At 42.5% G+C, this 24,269-nt stretch overlaps 1 protein-coding gene across 2 annotated transcripts in view; it reads left to right on the top strand.

Annotated features, from left to right (window-relative positions):
* The window catches only part of LPCAT2 (lysophosphatidylcholine acyltransferase 2), a 67,815-nt gene that overhangs the window by 20,472 nt on the left and 23,074 nt on the right, over positions 1 to 24,269 (top strand). Inside the window, exons 6-11 of one of the 2 annotated variants that reach the window (XM_027044462.2) lie at positions 561 to 619; positions 1,879 to 1,913; positions 4,976 to 5,030; positions 14,777 to 14,859; positions 17,444 to 17,569; positions 19,351 to 19,504. In XM_027044462.2, the coding sequence (XP_026900263.1) occupies positions 561 to 619; positions 1,879 to 1,913; positions 4,976 to 5,030; positions 14,777 to 14,859; positions 17,444 to 17,569; positions 19,351 to 19,504 (512 nt within the window). The remainder of the gene's footprint in view (positions 1 to 560; positions 620 to 1,878; positions 1,914 to 4,975; positions 5,031 to 14,776; positions 14,860 to 17,443; positions 17,570 to 19,350; positions 19,505 to 24,269) is intronic. The other variant, XM_027044463.2, reaches the window with a different exon arrangement.

Below are 24,269 nucleotides of genomic sequence, written 5' to 3'. Positions count from 1 at the left end.
AGTGATCATTGTAATAAGGCTTCAGATGCCTTCTACACTTCACTCTTTTTTTTTAATATTATAAAGTCATAGATTTCATAGAGATGTATAATTTCATACGTAATTTCATAGTAACTGATAATACTTTAACATGTGTTTGTATTGGCTGCTGGAATGCTCAGAGCCCAAGTTAGAACTTACTTCTAGCAAGTGGGGCTCGTTCTTGCTACAAGTATTTGCTTTGATTTAGATTTTCTTCTCCCCATTTTCTCTTTGTCTTGACTTTGCCGTTATTTTTATTTTTTTAATCCTGTTGTATAATAAGTATTTAGAAAATGAAAACATGTGGGGATGTAAATAAACCTTTTCAGTGACTTGGGCATAACATTTAATATCTTGGTTTCCTAATTCTGAATTTTAGAACTCTCTCATTTTGGTAAAGCACTAGGGATTCTACCAACATTTCACAGTTTGTGTGTATTCTTAAAGCAGTAAAGTATATGTGTACCGTTTATTATTAATTCTCTTTATGGTAATCCTCCTGTCATATATGAAGATGTAATGTCTCAATGTGGTTTTAGGGGCCTTCATTCCAGGGGTTCCCGTGCAGCCGATCCTCCTTAGGTACCCGAACAAGCTGGTAAGCATAGTGTTTGGCCGTGGGAAAACATCTCAGACATTCCGAACAGCACAAATCCTCCGGGACCCCTTTTAGAATTTGAAGAAAGCTCTGAATAGACAGAGGCTGGAAGCACATGGGTAGACCCCATTCCCCGTGCCACATTTCATTTCTAGAAGTTTGCCAAGAGAGGCACGTGTTTGTGGACACCAATATTACACGATGTCTCTGGTATTCCTAAGTTCCAGGAAGGCATTTCCCCAGTTTCTCCTCTGTTGTTACTGTGATGGTCCAATGAAGTCTCAGATTCAGGCTCTTATTCGCCTGGGTAGCAGGAAACGTGCATAGATTTGTGATTTGCACTGAGCCTACAAAGAGACTTTTCCTGATTCAGCGGTCATTACTGGAGGGATAGCTGGTGTCGCAGGATAAATCTGGGACTGGCTTGGGGTTTCATTACTGGCTCAGTACTTCCTAGCTGTGGGACTCTTGGCAAGTAACGTGAATAAGAAGATACATGAAAAGAAGCTGTCATCCTATAGAAGGTGCACGGTTGGCTCAGGAAACAGGGACTTCCACTCCAGCTGGGCACACCGCTGTCTTCTGGATATTATTGTGCCACTGTTTTCCTAAAGAAAGAATTTTTGGAATTTGTTTTGTCTTGAGAGGAACTTTCTCTACTAGAGACTTTCCATGAACAAGCAGAATGTAATGATTCATTATCTGTGTCACTTAAGATCAAGAGTTCTCGATCAATTCAACTTCCTTTCAGTGGCTGTCTTCTCACCTTTGGACATCCCCTAGTTAAAAAATTAATATCTATCAAGATTTACTTAATTGTACTTCTGCCTATTTGGCATTTATGTAAATCCTTTCACTATGTACTACTCTAATCTTTTCTCCCAAGCATGTACCCCTCCCTTTTTTTTGGGAACTGATATATTCTAGGCTTTATAAGCAAATTAATTATCCAGATGTGTTCACATTAGGAGAAAAAATAGCTAAGCGTGCTCAGAATTCTATTAAGAACTAAAAGCAACTTAATTTCCTGAAAAGATAAGTGGCTACGTATAGAAAAGAGATTTTTGCCATGTAGAGATATAATCCAAGAATTCATAGAGCAATTTGCTATCGTTTTAATAGGCTTGTTTTACTTTTCAACATACTGCTTTTAATTCAGCAGGGACGTACATGAGTACCAATATGAAAATAAGATTTTGATTTTATTTAGCTTTTATTTTTTCTCTGAACTAACAGTCTAAACACCTTTGTTATTGTAGGATACCGTGACGTGGACATGGCAAGGATATACATTGTAAGTTGCTTCTATTATTGGTTTATATAAATTTTGTTCAGGGAAGAAAAAGAAAAATTATTTATTCCTTTTTTTTTTTTAAAAAAAAAAGCCTTGTTTTTGTAAAAGTAAAGATTTCTAATCAGATCCTAGAATCTTGTAAAGGAGAAAGTCTGTAGAGAGCATCACTATCTTTCCCGTTAGCCCCCAGCGCCGGCCACATGCAGAATTCTGGCTGTCTGCTGTGTTCTTGCGGGTCTCACGTGTGTAGCTACCAATCCTTAAGAAACAGTCCAGTGACCCAGTTTGTACCCTACTTAGCTTTAATCTTGTAGTTTTATTCCCACTGCAGATTTAGCATGTTATCTGGTGTCTCCATTGTTGTTTTACTATATCGGTTTAAGCAGTCCGGAGTCATTGCGTCATATGGCCTAAAATAGCTGTGATGTGTCTGATCTGAGCTGAGAAAATAGCTAAGCTCTCAGTTCCGTTCTTGGATTTTAAAAGCAGAGGGATCAGCAGTTTCTATAAACATTTAAGACAGGAGAGGAATACAGCTCGCCATTAAGCAAGCTGCATTGAAACAGGCCTTTAAAAAGAACAGAGCATGTACAATCGTACTTTCTCTCAAGACGTTTTTGTCGAGATCCCCCTGGATAAGTCTGAGCTGGTTTATATTTGGTGAGAGCCATGTAAAATGCCTGGATGTGAAGACTTTGCCTGGGGCTTACCCAGCAATGCCTTTTGATACTATTACATAGAGAGTTTACATAATGTTGTCGATGCATAGACAACCACTTGGACCTATTTAAAAGGGAATCTTCATTCGCCTTCAAGTATCTTGTAACTTCCTTGCATACCTCTTAGATAATCCAAACAATGTATGAAAGTCAGATTTCTTTTATGGTGCATGCCAATTTTCTCCATTTTGTATGTGTGAATTGCATCAAAATAATAAATTTAAATCAGAATAGGTAACTGATGGGCCATTCACATGTGTTAGTGTTTATTAACATGTGAAACATGTATGTTCCTATTACGCTTCAGTCCTTCATAGTTGAAGTTAAGTGAACGACACTCAAAATAAAGACCACAAATTGTAAAGAATATCTAGGCATTATGTGGTCTTTAACTCTTCAGGAAATCAGTTTATTTATTTGGCTAGAATACGTGTTTTGTGCCACTGTTGATCTTGGGTTCCTGGTTTTCAGCTTTTTATACGAGAGCAAGTGAGAAGAAACAAATAGTGTGAGAGTATTTTAGAAAAAGGAGTGCCTACAAACTGGATATAGTGTGTCTTTATAGTTCCTGAGTTGTGTCATCCTTAGGACCCTGACAATTTAAGTGCCTTGAAGAGATAGTGACTTCAGATTCACAGTGCGCTCAGTATGGCTTTTTCAAACTTTTTCAGCAGTCCAGGTAGGTGTGAAGGTCAAGTAGGAGAAGGCCTTCTTGGAAGGGGGATCAGGATAGAAAATGGAGTGTTCTGGTTAAACCAGCCTTCTAACAAGTGTGACAAAGGGAAGAAGAAAATAGGAGAGAGAATTCAGAAAAGAGAGGAAAACACTTTTTGAGGAGTTAAAGATTTCTTAGGAGTGATAAACACAAAATCTTTAAAAGGCACAGCTTTGTTTTGTCCAAATGCCACATTGTGCTTGGCCTGTGGTAACTCTCATTTCTGCCCGAATCTTCCAGTGGGCTTCATACCATATTTCACACTGAATCTGTTACTCTTAAGTCAGTTTTCTCAGTTGCTCCTGCTCCAAGGGCTAGTCTAGACTCAGATTCTAAGGAAGAGATTCTATACCAAGACAGACAGCCTAAGGGAGAGAGTTCATAAACTTGGGGAATACACTCAGAGAAAGGGCAGCTATGGAAAAGCCATTTTGTGTGGGTCTGAGAAGTGTTGTTTGGACAACACAGGTTCAATGAGATCTTATGCCTGGTTTGTTTCGTTTTCCTTCCTTCTTCCTTCCTTCCTTCCTTCCTTCCTTCCTTCCTTCCTTCCTTCCAGCATTCAGAATTTTCAGAACAGATTTGTCTGTGTGAATCACCAAATTCAAAAGTTCAATTTAAATAACTCAGGGACAATTTACTTTATAGTAGACGATGTGGATTGATTTTATTTGCTTGGGGTTAATAGTAAAAGTTTTTTTTCCTCTCAGATGCGAAGTTTGACAACCAATACTTAACAACTTATAATTATATACGGAATTGGTACATCTCTTTCTTAAATTCCTTCTTTTAACTAAGTTCCTTGTCTAAATTTCTAAATTTCTTATCTTAAGTAAGCCCCTTTGAATAACTTTCATAGCTAAATCATATTTTAGTTTCTTAAACACAAAAAAAGGTTGGTTGATTTCTTTCATGTAGTATAATCCACTCTGCCAGATTTTTGGGTCATCTGTCTAAATGAGGTGAAATAAAAATCCCATAGAAATCCTATCCAGAGAATCTAAATATATATTAGAAAGGTACATAGAAACAACTATTTCAGAAATTATCTTTGAGAGGGTTGGCTTTAACCGCTTTAAAGAAAGCCTTTATCTGGTTTTACAATGAAATTTGAAACATTTCAGAAAATTTCTCCTTAAATAAAATATTGATTATTAATTGGGACAATTATGATAAAGTTTCTGCTTTTAGGGAAAGGCCCAATGTTTTTTGTTTTTTGTTTTTTTTTTAATATCAGAGAAGAGTTTCGAAATGTAATGTTTACTTCAGGAGTTTTCCTATAAGCACATTTATGTACCTTAAAATGTGGCCTTGGTAGTTTCTCTAGGCTCGTAGGCCTACAAGCCTGAGTTGTCAAGGAGACTTCACATTTGGGGTTTAGTCTGCCGAGCTGCAGCTCTGACTCACAAGTACATATTTGGTGTTGTACTTGGTGATTTAACTTTGGAATATCAAGAATACTTGCTTAAGCCCAAGGAGTGTTAGAGCTGCCGTGTGGCATTCATAAGCACAAAATATATATATGAAGTATGACGTGGTAGTGTTTGCCTATAAAGAAAGGATCGTCGGGTGATATAGATGATACTTGTATTACCATATAAAGATGGCCTGTTCTTTTTTCTCCTCAGCATTCAGCTCTGTATGCTCACTTTCTGCCAGCTCTTCACAAAGGTGGAAGTTGAGGTAAGTCATTCAAAAACAGTCTTGGAACTGGAGATTTGGCCTTTCCTTTTCTTTTGCACTCCTAGTCTCGAGAGCCCCACCGTACAAAGGTTGGCAGTTAAATCCGCCATCTTTAAAACAGGCGCTGGTCTTTTACAAACTGTCCACCTGGCTGTCAGATCCAGCCCTTGGAATCCTATCAGGAAAAACCTCTGGCTTCTGGGAACTTTCATAGGCGACCACCCTGGCTGACCAGATTTGCATAACTGGTTTCTATCATCCTCCTTTCAATGCTGACCTCTGCCCGGTTGAACGGTATGGTATGCTTCACATCTTGACAAAAGGAGCTACATACAGTAGCCGATGGAGCCCCACAGCTCCTGGAAGAGTACGTTCTGTCAGAGCGGAGAGGTGCTGCTTGGACTCTGGGGAGAGGCACAGACGTCAGAAGCCCTCACTTTGGACTCACTCTGCACCTGGAAAGCCTGAGGAAATCCTCTCTGGGAGGCAGCGCATGTCAGCATTCTTTTGGTCTGGTTTGGCCGTCTTTGGGTTTGAGTTGCAGAGACAGGCAGGGAGTGCGGGAGCGATTAGATGGTTCTGAAAATCCTGGCCAGATTTTTAAGACTCTGAACGATGGTTCCAGAACCGTTCTTAGATGCTAGCAATGATGAGGAATGGACTCATAAATGCAGAGTCAGTAGAGTTGGCTCTAGTGACACCCTCAGGGAGCCTCTGAAGAGAGAAGGGTCCGAAGAGCGAGTCAGGCTCTTGCCTTCATTTTCCAGTTGCATCCGTAGATTGTGCAATGAGAACTCTAAGTTCGCATATGTTAATTCGGAGTCTTGAGTGGGGGCCTATGCTCCAAGTGACAGGACATGGAATTTAAGTCACAAGAATACTGGTTTTTTGTTGTTGTATAGCTTAGTCATTTAGCCACATAAAGGTCAGAAATACCAAATGATGTAGGGGGCAAATTGCATTTCGAAATGAGTTTCACTTTGGTGAAATTTTTCTGGAGACTTACAGGTTGTCTGCTTGCCAGGAACGATCTATTTATTCATTGCATGCCACACTTCCCCCCCTTTAAAACCAGTTCAGTCTCTCTCAATGTGATCAAAAAAACACTACTTCTTAGAATATACTTAGATGTTTCTAGAGAAAAACAGTAATCTGTACTCTAATAAGTTTGAGAAATACCAGTGTAAATAAAATCCATCAGATTTCTTTTTCTCAAGACCTGTCAGTGCCTTTGAGATGGTGTGACCACCATATCCTTTTTTCTCTGGATACCTCCTGGAAGCGGTGTTCCATAGGATATATTTTGGGAAGCCCTGTCAGGAAGAAATATTATATTATTTCTAAGTACTCCAAGCGTGCTCTTCCATCTTTCATAGCTGTACAGATAGACTAGCTCTGTTTGCTTTCTCTAAAACAAGGAAGGGAGGAAGGAAGGAAGGAAGGAAGGAAGGAAGGAAGGAAGGAAGGAAGGAAAGGAGGGAAGGAGGGAGGAAGGAAAACTTATACTTAAAACACCCACCCTGTCTTCTCTGCGAAATGGGAAGATGTTGTTTATATAATATATATGCTGCCCCTTCCTCTAAATTTACCCTTCCCCAGCTAAAACAAGATCTAGCAACAGATGTGAAAATGCACCTAGAACTGTCTAGCACATGTCTCAGTGGTCAAACTATTACAACAGAGGTATGCAAAGGCCTCATTTTTTTGTCCGACCATTATTACCACATTTCCTTTCTGTGTCATGGCCTTTTTCCTTTTCTATCTTTCTTTCTTCCTTTCTTTCTTTCTCTCTCCCTTCTGCTCTCCCTCCCTTCCACTCTCCCTTCCTTCCCTTCCCTCCTTCCTCTTTCTTTCTTTCTTTCTTTCTTTCTTTCTCTCTTTCTTCTTTCTTTCTTTCTTTCTTTCTTCCACTCTCCCTTCCTTCCCTTCCCTCCTTCCTTTTTCTTTCTTTCTTTCTTTCTTTCTTTCTTTCTTTCTTTCTTTCTCTCTTTCTTCTTTCTTTCTTTCTTTCTTTCTTTCTTTCTTTCTTTCTTTCCTTCTTTCTTTCTCTCTCCCTCCCTTCCACTCTCCCTTCCTTCCCTTCCTTTCCCTCTTTCTTTCTTTCTTTCTTTCTTTCTTTCTTCTCTCTTTCTCTCTTTCTCCCTCCTTCCCTCCCTCCCTTCCCCCTTTATTCCCTCCTTCCTTCTCTTCCATTACAGTGTTTGCATTCTCCAGCCAGTCCTTAGACCTGTTTGAATAATATTTGCTGGCAAAGAAAGAATATATCCTTTGATAACTTCACAAACAAAATGGCTAGCACCTGGTTTAGAATAGCTGAACTGGTAAGATTCAATGCGTTTGAGTTGTGGTGCAGAGCAAGAGGATGGGACTCTGTGGCCTTCACATGTAGTCTTCTTATTTCAATTATATTTATTTTAGATTCATGATGCTACCTTTCACCTTGGGGACTTCTCACCACTTTATGACTTTTGAATATTTTAATTCCCCCCGGTTGGGCACAATTGAAAAATGTATCCCGCAGCCCGTCTGGTGCTCTCTGTGTCCACACCCTGGCTCAGGGCCCTGGAGAGTTGGGCGCTGTGTCAAGACTCCGGCTTCTGCACCACATCTGGGGATGCCCGACTTGAGCTGCCACACAAGTAGCTTAGTTAGAAGGCTCGGCGTGTTTAGTTGTGCCAACTACAGTCGTGTTGGTTGTTCAGAAGCACCCCCTCCCAGCGTCCATGTTCATTACAACTGATGGAAATCCTAGTTATTATTTTTTACATATGTTTTTAGAACTTTAGAACTTCTAGTAACCAGTTAAGCTTAATTAAGATGTACCGTTCAAGAATGTGGTCTTAAGTTTTGCGGTTTTTATTTTTATTTATTTTTTATTTTTTTAATGTTTATTTATTTTTGAGAGAGAGAGAGAACAAGCAGGGGAAGGGCAGAGAGAGGAGGGGACAGAAGATCCAAAGCGGGCTCTACAGTGACAGCAGCAAGCTCGATGTGGGGCTCGAACTCGTGAACCGTGAGATCATGACCTGACCTGAAGTCAGAAGCTTAACCGACTGAGCCACCAGGCACCCCAAGTATTGCAGTTTTTAAAATGAACTTGAGTGGATCATTTGGTATCCTTTTAGACACCGCGCTGGTGAGTCATAGGACATCTCTGGATGCTGAAGGCTGTATTCTTTCCTTTTACAACTCACTCCTCACTGATGATGATTTTCCAACTCTGTAGTTACCGAAACCATTGGATAGCTAACACCTAGGGAGTGTAATGTCTCCTCCCCTCACTCCCTCTCTGCTTTCTCAACAGAGACTTGCTTTTGAAAAGGCCATTATTTCCTTGACTCTTGAGTCTTAAAAATACAATCAGGTCCAAACCTCACACCCTCTATAATTGGTCTTCCGGCATCCTTGAACAACGATGCCATGTGTGTCCGCAGAAGGTTCTCCTGAAAGTTATTCTCTGGATCATAGTGGCATAGTGGATGTGTTTAAACTGTCTTTGAGTGGTTACTTTTATTGGCCAGCTACCTCACACGTATGTCTTTATAAGCATCTGGCTTAGGGACATAGGGAAGAAGATAGCTGGTAGGAAACATCCCCAAATGTGACATAAATCAACAGCCTGCTAGTGAATCTCATGAAAGAGAATCCATGCAAAGCCAGATTATAGGGCACTATGTGGACAGCAGCTGTTTTATGAATGGAAACAGGGCATTCACAGTGACCATCAGTCTGTTTCCTCCTTCATAGGTTACATCTCTATTTTTATTCAGAGCTATCCATTATAATACAGGTACAGAAAAATGTTTGTAGGCAGACAGAAACATTTTGTTTTAGTAAATTCTTTTGCAAAGCTTAAAGCAAGCTTCTAGCAACTAAAATTGGACTTACAGTACTTTATGGTGGGCAGTCCATTGTCACAAGTAAGAGAAGGTCATTGTTTTTTTATTAAAAAAACAATTCTGATTTTGGAAAGGATTGTAATAGTGAGTGTTATGACCAACCCCTGTAGATAGATACAACTTTTTATTTATTTAAAAAAATTTTTTTTAATCTTTATTTATTTTTGAGAGAGAGAGAGACAGAGCGTGAGCAGGGGAGGAACAGAGACAGAAGGAGACACAGATTCCGTAGCAGGCTCCAGGCTCCGAGCTGTCAGCACAGAGCCCAACGCGGGGCTCAAACCCACGAACTGAGAGATCATGACCTGAGCCAAAGTCGGACGCCTAACCAACTGAACCACCCAGGCGCCCCAGTACAACTTTTCAAATCTCCAAAGAGTTTATTACTTAGGGAAGGTTCAGATATGTTTATGTAGTTTATTTAATTATCCAAACACACTCATATGACTTGTAGTTTTGAATCTAAAACAAACAAGCCTTTTAGAAAACCTCTATCACGCAAATACACACACACACATAAAACCTATATATGTGCTTGTTTTAACAAAGCTAATTTCTTCTGGAACTCGGTAGAATTCTGAAATTTCTAAGTAGTAGCAGAGAAGTAGAATGTTGTATGTGGTGCCTAGGTGGCTCAGTCAGTTAAGCGTTCGACTTTGGCTCAGATCATGATCTCACGGTTTGTGAGTTTGAGCCCCGCATCGGGCTCTGTGCTGACAGCTCAGAGCCTGGAACCTGCTTCGGATTCCGTGTCTTCCTCTCTCTTTGCCCCTCCCCTGCTCACACACTGCCTCTCTCTCAAAAATAAATAAACATTATTTTTTAAAAAAAGAAATAGAATGTTATATAAAGAATATTAGCTGGGGTTTTCTTCCAATTCTGCTGCTACCAACCTGTATGTGCTCGAGTGAATGACTTAAGCTTCTCCTAGCCTGTGTTCTCAGTGGTAAAATGGGGATAATGGCACCTCTTTTATAGGGTGGTTAGCATTTAGTAAGGTTATTTACGCACTAGCACGTGGTAGGTGTTCAATAAGCATTCACTTGTATTTCCCTTATCCTCCAAATGTCTCTGTTCTTCAGGGAAGAAAGCAGCGAATGTTAGTTCGTAAATGCCTTCCTTGATTCGCATTTGCTCTTTCTTGAAGACTTCAAAGAAGAATCACGAGAAGAGCCAGAACTGCACGGTTGTTGAGAGTGATTCATTAAAGTCCTTTCCTGTTACTTGGAAGAAGAAAAGACTGATTGTGGTATCGTCACTCATCAGTCTTTCTCTTTTTCACGATGGTCCATTTGGTAGAAAGGAATGTGCCCCGCGTGGTCAGGAAACAATGAATAAGGCAGTTTTGCTGGGCCTGAGTAGCCATGTAAAGGGTTGGCTCTGGATATCGGATCGCCTTCAAAATGGGCTGAAGAATTCTGACTTTATCTTGCGTGCAGCCTAAGGCCCCGGAGGAGGTAGGGCACTCCCAGACCAGCAGGACAAATGAGGTGTTAGCATGGGAAATATGTCGGTTAGCCTCCCCTTAGATGGGGCAGGGTGGTGCCGAGCCTGCGGGGGGAGGAACAGAGCACATTGAAGCGAGGCCCGGAGCCAGTCTCGGGAGCAATGGGAAAAAAACTGGGGAAGCTCACTTGGGCTGTTGTGGGGAGGCAGTGCCTGCCGTCTCCCCACCGAGGTTCCATAGCTGGATCTGTGAGATAATCTCATGGCGGGCAGATTAATAGGGGAAAGGATACACACGTCTATTCATTTTTAATATGTGTGCAAGGCATCATGGGGAATAAAAAGTGGATACCACAAAAAGTAGTGAGGGAGGGGAGGGAGGGGGTAGGCCACGCAGGGGAGAGTCAGTGGTTTTTAGGAAAGACTGGTGGGCCCTGGGAAGAATAGACCAGGAGCAATGATAGCGTGTGATCACGTTTGTCTGTGTGTGATGTCGAATTCCAGTCGTGTCACCTGCGGTAAGAGTCCATCTTCCCTGTTGGGTGAAACTCCCCAGGAGGGACTTTAGGACAGAGTTCCTTTCGGAGTAGCTGACTTTAGGGAGGTAAGGGAAGTTCAGAGGAAACGTCTCCCCACATTGGCTATTTTCCAAGTGCCTTCAGCTCAAAATAATCAGTATACCAAAGCGGTATGTTTTGGGGTCGCATGTCCTTAACTCTTTCACTGTCTTCCTTCTAAAGTTGAGCTTGAAGTACCATTGGGATGAAAAGTAGGACTACGACCTGAGAAGCACAGACTGTGTTTGAAACATTTGGATATGACGGCAGCAGGTGCAGCACAGATATCCAAGCCGCAGTGAGGTTCATGTTAAGTAACTTGATCCTCACCTGTCACACAGACACTGAGGAAACAGACTCAGTATTGAGATCACATTTGGGGGCACACTTGCCTGATTAAAAGGAAAAGGGAAGACCTTCAGCAAAACAAAACTGTTTCTGAGTCTGGAGGCGGTATGGTCACCTGGGGAAAATCACGTAATTTTCAAGCAGCTGTAAGGACCCTATGGAGCTTCCCATGGATCGGAGGAGCCTCAGCCCGTAAGACTGTGCACCTTTCTTTAGCATCCCGCAGTGGTCTCTAGCAGGGATGGGAAGGCAGGAGCAGGAGAGGTGATCATGGGTATGTGGTTGGTGCCATGGATGTGGCAGAAGGGGGAGATTCTGGATGACAGAAAGTCCACATGGAGGTGTCTGACTCCTGAAGGGCAGTGGGGACAGGCAGGCAGCTGTTGCCAGGAAGGGAGGGACGAGCATGTCCTGAGGGTCACTAGCAGGTTCTTACAGTCTGTGCCGGACCAAGTTAGAGAAGTAAAAGCCAATAGGCGACGAAGGGAAATTCTCATGGAAGAACTTGCCAGAGAAGGTTAGCGTCCTATGTTTGTCGCCCTGGCTGAGGCACAGCTGAGAACACCTGTGGCCAGGTGGAGAGCCGTGAGATCAACATGTCTGACGAACCGTCCATGTGGATACTCGGGATGGTGAGAGAAGGTGAAGGTAGAAAAGAAAATTTGGGGTCCTGAAGACCCTGCAGTATTGAGCTGTGTATTAGGGGACAGTAGCAGACAACAACAATCACGTTTTTCTGTCTTCAGCCAGTCTCCCTACCCGCATAGAGGACCCGTATATGCTGTGAGCCTTGAATGTCTACATGCAAAATGGAAATGTGTTAAAGAGGGCTAGGTCCGCTCCAAGGAGAAGTGACTTCTTACGAGAATTTCCATTGACTTGCTTCTCAGGAGGCATGGGAGGCCTCCAAGGCCCGTGCGGGTCAAATACAGGCTTTTAATTATTTTGTACTCTCAGTGGGATTTTCTTCATTGAGAATAAAATGCCATGCCAATATGAGAGTTATTAAAAATTCTTTCACAGAAAATATTACCTGCAGTAAAAGGAATTAAACCCACAGTTCGTCGTATTATGTTTGGTTAACAGTGTAGCCGTAATTTATTTTTCAGGGTTTTCAAGGATGTGCTTTTATGACCTACAGATTAAGCGTGTGTCAAATGATCGTGTGGCTTTTTTTTTTTTTTTTAAAGTGAAGAATTATATGGCAATTTAAAACGTTTTTGTATTCTTTTGTTAGAGGTTTTATGAACATTGATTTTTAAAGTCCTGTTTTCTTCCTTGGATTTCCTACTAAGCACACATAAGAAATTCACATCTAGAACAGGATGGAGGGACACTTGAGAAAGATTTATCTGCAAAGATTGGATGTTGCTCTGGATACTGAAGTGATGTGGGGACCTCTGGTGGCTTAGCGTGTTTTTCCATCTTAAAGAATAACGATCCTAAGTGGAAAGCTAGCCGTCGAATTCCAGTTGGAGAGGGCTTTCGAGAACATCGAGTCGAACTTCCTTGCTTGACAAGAGGGGGAACTGAGTCTCATCAGGGCTGAATGACTTTCCCGGGACCTCACGGCAGAAACAAGACAGCAAGCAGCCGAAACAGTGTTCTTTGCACAGCATGCCACCGTCCGTCCCCTGGGAGAGGCTGTGTCACATAGCGGTCAATGGCGGTCACTGTCACCTAGCGCACGGTCCTACGATTCCTGTCCAGTTTCTCCTCCCGTACCACTTGCATCCATGCTTGCCTCTGTACCCTCACTCCCTCTGTTCGTGGTCTTTCCTTCTCTCACGGGGTGATTCCAGACCCTCCAGGGCTTCTCCCTGCTCTTAGCCTTTTCCTCTTTGGTTTGTCCATTCCTACCAACCAATGTTTCTGCTCAAAAGCTTGGACCTGGTCACCACAGCCCCCGGCTCACACTTCATCTCTGAATCACCCTTGCCCAAAGGCTTCTCGGCGTGATTAACAGGATTTGAAAACAGGTCGACATGAGTCCAAAAGTGGTGTTCTTTATACAGTCTCCTTTCTCTTTCAAATCGTGATCCTGCCACTGGGGTGTGGTCTTAACCTCTTCAAGCTACTTTCTTCGCCCGTCAAGCGCAAGTGGTAGAACTGACCTCAAGGAATTATGGAGAGTTGATCTTGTAAAGCCCCTAATATACAGTACCCGGCACATACCCAGCCTATGGTACGTGCTTAGTGGATGGTAGCTCTCATTGGTAGACTGCACTCGTCTGTCATAACTTTTACCCCACCGCATGGAGAGCTCCTTGAGGGCAGGGGCTTTGCTGTCCTGTCTTCTGGGTTTAGTGCAATGCCTGGCATACAGGAGGTGCCTCAGCAATATTTATTGAATGAAAATGGGCCATGAAGTCTTAAGCACGTCTTTTAATGTGAGTCCCAATCCTGTGACTAAAATCAAGAGGACTGGTGGAATGAAAATAATGCATATAAAACCCCTAGCACGGTGCCTGGTCCATAGTTATAATTCAATGAACAGTAGCTATTGGCGAGATCATGTTTATCCTTAAAAAGCCAAGATCAAGTATTAGCTCCTCTGTAAAGCTTCTTTGGCTGCCTTTCCCTGCCCCCTGCCAAATTAATCATTTCCTATCCCTTGCTCTCATACTCCAGGAAGGATGGTTGAGTGGGGAAAACAAGGGTTTTAGAATCTGTTAGGACTTGGGCTGAGTCCTGGTCATGTGACCTTTATAACTTGAACCTAAGTTAGTTGGTCTATCCTAGTAAAATACAGATCTTTTTTGGAGCAGGCATAGAGTCCTGTTAATCTTGCCTGGTATATAGTAGGTGCTCAAAAAATATGCAATGAGTTCAATATAGCACCAAAATCTTGTTAAATGTTAGAAAACTATAAATAAAACAAGAACAGTACAAATGAGACATTACAGAAAATCAAGTAGAGAAAAAAAAGTAAAATTTAAAATGATAACACATGATACTCTGCAGAAGCTAGAAAGCCCATGCTAAGGGTTAAAAGGGAGCAGAAGAAATGCAAAGCGTGACATTTGAACAAATGATAAAAATATGGCTGACACAGGCGTGGGTAGAGAAGATAAATCATAAGAAACAGGTTACTTCTGGTACTAACATTTTCACACAAAGGGCTGGAAGTGGTAGGAAGTACAGCTTGGAGAATAAGATCTCAGAACCTACAGCTTTACAACTTCCAGAATATTCCAGGCACTGGCTTCCTTCATCCTCATCGCACTGAAGTGAGTGGGCGATCACAGCCCTCTTGTTAGGGTCCAGGCAACAGTGAAGAAAACTCCAGAGACCTACCAGTTAACACACAGAAAGACCCAGGGCTTGACTACGGATCCGCTGAGTGGCACACAGTGTTGTTCCCCGTCTAGCATGTAACCCATGCGCCAGGAAGGTGGGGGATTTAATATAATGACAGACAGCTTATAAATTAATGTATGTAACATTCAATGCTTAGGCTTAACAGTTGTAATGGAAAGGTATGTTTGTCTTTCAGTTTATGCCTGTTCAAGTACCAAATGATGAAGAAAAAAGCGATCCCATCCTTTTTGCCTGTAGAGTCCGGAGTCTAATGGCAGAGTGAGTTTCTATATATCATCATAATCAATAAATAGTTTTTAAATGATTGGTAAATATATGGTTTTTATATAGTTTTAGGATTTGTTTTTTTGTTTGTTTGTTTTTTGTTTTTTTAATTCTGAAGGTCTCATTTCTTAAATCATTCTGGTTAGAAATTCTAAACGTGCCCGGGAATGTGGTAAAACAATCTACGAACATTTTCCCCAGATGCAGCCCCAAACTAATGGCTATGTGTCTTTGCCAGAAAGGGAGCAGGGAGGATTCAATAACCAGAAGAGAGCAGCCAGTGACTTCCACGGGGTGGGTTCTCCTAAGCTGGCCTGTGGCTGTCTGACAAAGCCTTGTGACGGTCTGAGCCCTTCATGGTCCGCTTCCTATGGCCCAGCCTCCACAGAGCTGCCAACGCTGGGTGTTTCAAAGGCATTAATGAATACAGCAACAAAAAGGAGGAAGTTTGCAAGGGAACGTAATGGAGGCACAGAAACGGCGGGGAGTCACCCCCATTCGGAATGGCTATAAGTTTAGGATTTGTAAATCGCAAAACGGGAGGCAAGTATTGTCCTGCGCTTAAGGGAGTTTTAGCTGCCCATCACTCTGATTAGATCAATCTCCTCCCGTCCTGTAATGAAAGCATGCATGTCATACTGTCCGACCTCCCAGGCAGCCCTACAGGGTGCTCACCCTCATGCCAGGTGCCACCTCTTTCCGCCATTCCAGTAGGAGGGTTGACGCTCATAGGCCGGCGATATTTATCCCCAGTAAACATTCAAATGAGAACTCTGAATTCAGCTTCATGACTGAATTTGGTATTATAAGCAAGATTATATTTTTTATTACGTATATATTATATATATATTAATATTTCACAGGAGACAATAAATTTTCAAATGTTCAAAAAAATTTTACTATGTGTACCTATAGGTACTTGATTTTCCCAGTTTCTAGATTAGCTACAAAATCTGCTTTTATATTGTTTTCTTCCCTCTCTCCTTATGTTTTCATAGGAGCTCATGTCCAAAAGTTAGGAACTAAGATACATTTGGGGAATGGAGGGAATTTATACCAGGTATTTTGACCTCCCAATAATTTGCCTAAAAACAGAGCAGGGATTTGATTAGGCAGCCGTTTTGGTTTTTTTCTGAATTCGGAGCCGTGGAGATTTAAGGGTCTTGGATAAAGAGGAGGAAAGACCTCCATTAGCTGCACAACCATGGACAGACAAGTCCCTCGAGGGGTCCTTTTCCTCCCGTGTAAAGTTGGAGTTAGAATACTCGTCTCTCCTCTCTGATGGTTTTGGTTATCCTGAGAGTCACCTAGGAGAGTGTATGACAGAAGCATTTGAAAGTGGTAAAGTGGTGGTGCTACTACTCTTGATAAATACTTACCGAGTACTGTGCCAGGCTGTTACTCTGGGTAGCTAACGTGACCCTCACAGCACTTCTAGGAGGCAAGTGAGGGACGTGAGATTCAGAGAGGGAAGTCGTTTGCCCAAGATCATAGCAGACAGTGAGGGTCTGGGCTGGGACTCACATCCCCACTTGCTACCCAAACCCAAAAGCTCTTAACGAGCATGCTGTACCCATGGAGCATGATAAATTATACATTCCTGAAATAGTTAAAATGTTTATTTTCCCGCTTACGTATTCTTATACCAGAACGTTTACTCATCAAAAATAGCCTAGTTGTAGGTAGAAAAAAAATACTTTATTCGTATCCCATTCATTGAAAATGTCACGTTCTTCACGGTGATTCAACAAAACCAAATACCGTTGAAGATCTAACTTCATGAGTCTCACTGAATATTCGTGAATGAAAGTTTTGTGAAGAGGAATCTTCAGGAAATTATTTCATGTTCTGGCCAGGCTTTCTTCTCAGTACTCAGTTTTTTTTCAAGTCATTATATATATATATGTGTATATATATATATATTTCCAATCTAATTCATTATCAGATCTCTGAGCAGGAGGGAGCTAGTAGGGGTTATGTGCTCCTTCGAGGGTGGAGGATGTTTAGGTTTGGAAGAAATCTTGAGCTTATTATCAGTTCTCTTTAGTATTTTCAGAAGATTATGTAGCAAGAAGTCATCTCCAGTTTCGAGAGATGGAAAAACGCAGATGGCTAGCGATTTGGGTAGATTACTCACACTGTGTACAGACAAATGTAGCTGTTCAAATGGTACTCCCACAGGCATTTTCGGCCCATCTTTACAATAGATAACCCTGTAGAGTAAGTAGAGTAATTATTCCTATATACAGATGACAAGAGCGAGGCTTAGGTTAAGAGCCAAAAGGTCCACAGCTGGTGAAAGACTCCACCGGACTGGAACATAAGCCTTATTCCTTTCCCTGAGACTGAAGTCAACTATTGTCACAGTTAAAACACAAAACAACCAGGAAGTCTGTGCAGAAGGAGAGAAATACGTCTCTTTTGCAATAATAAGCCAAAGCTACTGGCTTAAAAAGTAGTAAATACTTCCCTGTTTACTGTTGTTCGTTCACCAGCTCAGGCCTAATGAAAAAATCATTACCTTTCTTAAAAAAAAAAAAAAAAAAATTGAATTTGTTTGCTTTGAAATGCTGTTTAGAGCTTTGGGAATTCCAGTAACAGACCACACCTATGAAGACTGCAGATTAATGATCTCAGCAGGACAGCTAACATTGCCCATGGAAGCTGGGCTGGTGGAATTTACCAAAATTAGCCGGAAATTAAAGTAAGTATACCTTTAAATTGCTACAGTTTTGTAAAGGTGTCCCAAAGAGATCTGAACTCCTCTACACTTATTTTCCCTGGTTTCACTGATGCTCGGCTCTCGAACCTCCATGGTGTTTATTAAGGAAGGCAGATTTGTGAATTTATCTCCTATTTAGTTCATCCAGTTGTGTTTTTTCAAGGACAGTTAACTCAGAGACATATGTGTTGGTCACAGGAGGAGACTGAGAGAGAGTGGATATGGACCAGCACAGATCTGCCTCTGCCCAGAGGGTCTCAGAACAGTCAGCCTACCCCGCTGCCCTTTGCAAGGATGGCGTAATTAGATGGGACTGGCATGCGGTGGTCAGAACTTCTCGTGTGAAAAATGAATTGACTTGTAGAGAAGCAATTCTGACCATCACTGAATTTTAAGTACTTACCCTCAATCTCCTTTTTCTTCTGGGTACATACTTTTTTTTTTCTTAAGGCCAAAACACCCCTTTGTGCTTTTATGAACAACCCATTTGAACCATCTGCTATGAAAGGTGTCACCCCTGGTTTCCCACTTACTACCGTTCACTCTGTTTTCAGCCCTATTAGGGATTTGCAGAATGTATTGATTCCCTTGGCCTTGGCATCCTCCTTAGGAGGGAGCTGCAGAACCAGTTATTGTGTTAAAGGTCAATATTTACTTATTTTTTTAAATATTTTTTTGATACTTATTTATTTTTGAGAGAGAGGGACAGAGTGTAAGAGACAGAGAGGGAGACCCAGAATCTGAAGCAGGCTCCAGGCTCTGAGCTGTCAGCACAGAAACCCACAAGCCACAAGATCGTGACCTGAGCCAAAGTCGGATACTTAACCGACTGAGCCACCCAGACACCCCAGAGGTCAATATTTAAAGATAATAGAGCAAGTATTATTTATATCTTCTAGATAGCAAACACGTTTTGATGTTATATTTACAAAATTCGTATAAATTTGAAAAGTTTAGATAGTTACTGAAATTGGATACAGAAGAAAGCAGTTATGTGTTAAGTGACCTGTTCAGTAGTACAAGACAAAGGCAGATGTGCTGTAAGCTACGGTACGTTTTCTGGCGTTTTAGTGTTTTTATAACTAACATCGGAGGAAGTGTGTCCTATCTAACGAATCTCCGACACAACATTTTGTAAAATGTGCGTTCATTATCAGCCTGGAAGCTCCTTAGAAATTAAGAGTGGTCTTTTTTTTTTAACAACTCAATAACTACTTTTGACTTAATTAGTAATATTTGGATTACAATACGATTTCTTATTTTCTTTTCATGAGTCATTTCTTGTTCTGTCACATTGCTCTTCTCAGTTACTTTTCTTTTGCACAGATATTTGGGGAAAATTAGTCTTACCGATATCCTTTAAAAGACTCAGAAGCCTGGGGGGCGCCTGGGTACCTTAGTCGGTTAAGCGTCCGACTTTGGCTCAGATGACGATCCCATGGTTTGTGGGCTGGAGCCCCGTGTCAGGCTCTCTGCTGACAGCTTGGAGCGCGGAGCCTGCTTCAGATTCTCTGTCTCCCTCTCCCTCTCTGCCCTTCCCCCTCTTGTTTTCTCTCTCTCAAAAATAAATAAACACGAAAAAAAAAAAACCCTCAGAAACCTGTATACATGTTCCGTAGATATCCCAAAATACCCATTTTATCTTCATTTTCAAATGTAACGATGTACGATATTTTTTCCCTCAGACAAACGAATGTTCGTAAAATGCCCTTGTGGATTGTAAGGGGCTGACAACACGCATCTCTGATTGTTTGTTTGCTTAGGTTAGACTGGGATAGCATTCGTAAGCAGTTGGACGAGTACGCAACCATTGCCTGTTGTTCCAAAGGAGGAAGAATCGGAATTGACGAATTTGCAGAGTATTTAAAGTTGCCTGTTTCAGATGTCTTGAGACAACTCTTCGCACTCTTTGACAGGGTATGTTAAAACGTGGTCTTCAACTTGCTGACATTCATACTCTGCCCGTCTCCACGGGGCATAAATCAGTACGGCATTAGAAGAACTTGGCAGGTCACTGTTAGAGGAAGCGAGGCCGAGTGTGTGGTTTAATTTCATGATTTTGTTTGTTCCCCTTAATAAACGAGAGCAGTAGTAATATCATGATGTGCTTGTGTGCGTGCACGTGTGTGTTGCAACAGTTATGATAGTATCTATTTATTTTAAACACCAAGTCAGAAGTAAAGATTGTGACCATACAAACCGTGTTTGTAATACAGAAATTGCCAAGGCCTCTTTAACTGGCAGGAACTTAAATATTTATGTCAAAATTCATACATTGATGACAGGGGTGGTACTGTTCTGTTCTGAAGGTTTTGGACTTCCCCCAAAATGTGTGACCACCAAGTAGATTTTCTTTTCAAATAACATTTTAGGACAAAGGCTTCAATTAAAGCTTGGCTGTTAGCCATTGTATTGGGGGTACAATTTTCTGCTTATGAATATGTCAGTACACGCAGTTAGATAACTGAATTGTCACGGAGTCTCCTTAGGAAAAATGTATCAAGGTTTCAAGTTCTCTATTTTTAATGTGTTTTTTAACATATAAAATTGACAGTGAAGTTTACTGTCTTGGTTACAGTTTTACGAGGGTTCATAAATGCATCGAGGCATATAACTACCACTCCATTCAAGATATATCACAGGTGCAAAAAAGTATCCCCTGGGGCTATTCTTTTATAGTCAAATCCTTGCCCTACCCTTAACCCCCAACAGTCACTCCAACCCTACAGCTTTGCCCTTTCTAGACGCCATATAGATGGAATCGAAGGGTACATATCCTTTTGAGTCTGGCTTCTTTGGCATAATGCATCTGAAATTCAGCCGTGCTGTTGTGTGTATCAGTAATTTGTTCCCCTTTCTTGCGGAGTGGTATTCCATTGTATGGACGCAACATTCTTGGCGTACCCGTTCCCCAACTGAGGAGGGTTTGGTTTGTTTCCAATTTGGGGCCATTAAGAATACAAACTGTGAATATTCCTGTATAGGTTTTTGTGTGAATGTAGGCTTTCGTTTCACCTGGGTACATACCTAGGACTGCGGTCTTGTTATTCCTTATCTGAGAGTGACTTTATGTTACGCGGATTCCTGAAGGCTATTTGCATGGTGAATAGAGCTGAGTTGCTAGCTCTTCCCTTTCAACAATTTAACGATGACGTCATACTGCCTTCGGTCTCCCACAACTTTGCTGCCTTACACTCCTTGTTCTTTCGCTGTGGCTTTCCTCACCAACCCTCCTGCCGTGGTGTCTGGTCCAGAGGTAGTTGCTTTCTGTGTTTTGATGAGAGTTTCTAATTATAGTTGGAAGGAGAGGGAGGCCCAACTCGACTTAGTCCCTCCTGGCTGGCACCGGAAGTCCCCGTTCTCTATTGACCGCTGGGAAAAGATACTTCACGAGGAAATGACAGCCTGATGACAGCAACGAGGACACGGCTTCTTTTTCCCTTTACCCAGAGCACACTCACGTTCCTAATGAGCTAGTCTGTGATCTCTAAGACTCATCATTCTTTAACGTGACTCACTTCAGCCACCTTCTCTGGGTAGTGCCCAGTGCCCTTTCCTTGGCTTGCTTGCGGCACACAAGTGATCTTTCCCTGTCCCTGACACTGCAGTGGCACTACTAGAAAGCATGATGAAGATTTAGGAGAAAGGAGAAGTAAGTCATCAGCTCCACCCATGCAAGTTGGGAAAACAGAAGAACTTCTCGCTTGGACTGTTACAAGTCTTTCTGTGGGATTTGTGTCGCATCCTCCTCTTTGACTCTAGGTACCAGGCAAGTAATTTTAAATGAAGCTTCTATAAATATGAATGTGGTGACAGGAAAGAATATGGCAGGGATGTACAAATGAGGACAGGAGATGGGGAAATGGGAAGCGCCGTGAAGCAGGAACCAAGGAGGAAGTTTCGAGCACATCTTAGACCTTGTGCTCATCGGGATATTTGATCAAAATTAGAAACAATGTCTGTCGAGGTGGCCCTCCCTTCAGGTGTCAAACTGTCACCGCCAGCAGTTCCGGGGTCGTGAGGACCACAGATCATGAGGATCTGGCTGTCGATCACTGACAGTCCCTGCCGGCCGCCCCGTCGTTTCTCTGGCAGTGTTAAGTATGGGCAGATTGGAATTGGGGAAGGGAGCGGCACAAGGATCACAATTACCCCCCGGTGAGCTGGTTCCCTCTGAACTAGAGGGTACAGTGGGCTCCAGGCACTTAGGAGACTGGTGAGTGTTGGCAGCCAGTTTGGGCAATCACATTCCCGCGTGGACCGCTTCCACAGGTTCACACATCACTTACAACTGGGTTTGTCGCTTCTTTGTATAGTGTGATTTGGCTTTCGCTGCAGACAGTGAGATGGTCTCTCCAGCACTTTCCTTTTGATCTCCAAAGGTAGACAAAATAGTCTGGGAAATTAGTGACTAGAGCCCATGACCTTCCTTTCCTCTTTCCCTCTTTTCTCCCCTTTCTGTCTTTGTCTTTCTTTCCTTTTTTTTTTTTTTTTTTTGTCTTTAACACATCCGCATGTCTGTGCCTGTGAAGATTGCTTTGTTTAGAGAAGGCGAATTATGCAATTGTTGCCACGCCCTGTGTGGGTGAGCTACTCCCACCCTAGGCTTGTTTTCTCAGTCTCTCTAAGTGATTTAGCTGGGGAATGTTCCAGGGGAAAGACAAGAAGTTCAGTAACGCCATAGTTTGTTTCCCTCAGAGTAGCTTATCTTGCTAAACTCAATGTTTCATGGGGGGCGGGGGGGAGGAGGAGGGGAGGGGGAGGAAGGGTGGGAACAAGAAAGGGCGGGGTGTTCCTGTGGGTCTTCCAGCAGCTGGAAATGTTTGCAGTGCAGACAGCTCCCCGAAGCCTCTCTCAGTCTCTCCCAGAGTCTAATGGGGTTGTGTTGGTATTTGGGGGATGGGGGAAGAGACCTATCTCCCCACATTCCCTTACTCTTTCTATGTGCATTCTTGGCTAGTCTACAAAAACTTTGTAATTTTTTTTTTAATTGAAATTCAAGTCCGTTAACATACAGGGTAGTATTGCTTTCAGAAGTAGAACCCAGTGATTCATCACCTACATGCAATACCCAGTGGTCATCCCAACAAGTGTCCTCCTTAATGCCCATTACCCACTTAGCCCATCCCCCCACCCGCCTCCCCTCCAGCAACCCCCAGTTTGTTCTCTGTATTTAAGAATCTCTTATGGTGTGCCTCCCTCTCTGCTTTTATCTTATTTTGTTTTTCCTTCCCTTCCCCTACTGCGTGTTTCTTAAATTCTGTTGTGTTTCTTAAATTCCACATGTGAGTGAAATCATGCGATATCTGTCTTTCTCTGCCTGACTTATTTTACTTAGCATAATGTACTCTGGTTCCATGCATGTTGTTGCCAATGGCAAGATTTCACCAAGTAGTATTCCATTGCATATAGATACACCACATCTTCCTTATCCATTTGTCAGTCAGTGAACATTCAGGCTCTTTCTATACTTTGGCTATCGTTGGTAACGCTACTATATACATAATGGTTTTGTCTCAGTTTCGTCTCTAAAAAATACACTGTTGGTCCAGCCCCCTGTTGACACTCTGACAGGTCCCTTCAGACTCCCAGGTATGTATGTGGCAGCAGGTAAGGTCGCACAGAAGCATGGCATTCGTGATCCAAAGCGCACCAGAGTTACCTAGTTTAGGGTCATTTCCTTCGGAGAGGTCTGATCTCTTTGAAAGATAGAAAAGAACTTTTTCATCTTGGCATCGAATTTAGCTTCTTTATTTTTATGAATGCACACTGAACTCTGCCTCCGATGAGTCGGGTGTCCAGATGAGTCAGAGTCGAAGGCTGAGACGATGGTGGTATCTTGACATTTTTTATATTCACAATCCCGTTTTCAATACTAGGGTTTTTTTTGCCAGCACTCTTGAAGGGATTGAAGTGTACTTAATGGGATTCGGAAACCACACTGGCTCAACCAGAAATCATTGGAACGCCCGTCGTGTTTACAGTTACAAAGGGGTCTCGGAGTTGTCGATTTCGTCCTCCTCCAGCACGGGCGTCCCCAGCAGACCCGTGTGCCGCCGCCTCACCAGCAGTCTCTGATGTACCTGTGAGACGGAGTCCTCACGTCCCCTACAGCACAGCTCATCTTCGTTGCTAGCTTGACAGTGTGCCATGTCATCTGCCCTTTACCTCTCACTGGTAGCAAGGCCGGCGTCTCCTCGCCGCATCTCGTGACACGCTCAGCTTAGTATGTCGTCGGCATCCATCACTCCAATACTATGCAAGCTCACTGGTGGCAGAAGCTGTATGTCAGGGGTCAGCAGACTTTTCCTGTAAAGAGCCAGATGGTAAATACTTTTTGCTTTGCGGGGCATATGGCCCCAAAGTTTCAGGGCAACTTGTACAACGGAACAGAAAAGTTCATCTCATCCTACTCAGAAAGGTTTCTCTATTTACGGCCAGTCACGTCAGCTGCGCAAGCGCCCGGTCCTGACTCTCAGCGTGAGCAGAAAACCCGCATGCTGCAGCACCCCACCTTGTCGGACAGGAAGGGGCAAGCCGAGATGCTTGTTATTGTTGGCACTCGTGATTTAACGCTGGCACTATACCGAGAACCGGGCAGACAGGAAAGAACTCGGGATAAAGAAACGCATTCATTCCACATAATGTGAAACGGCAATAAAAGATCTACAGAAGCTTACAA

The sequence above is a fragment of the Acinonyx jubatus genome, chromosome E2 (assembly GCF_027475565.1).
Source record: "Acinonyx jubatus isolate Ajub_Pintada_27869175 chromosome E2, VMU_Ajub_asm_v1.0, whole genome shotgun sequence".
In the NCBI taxonomy this organism is placed as follows: Eukaryota; Metazoa; Chordata; class Mammalia; order Carnivora; family Felidae; genus Acinonyx; species Acinonyx jubatus.
Note: the sequence above shows the minus strand (reverse complement) of the source record. Positions and strands in the feature narration are given on the sequence as shown.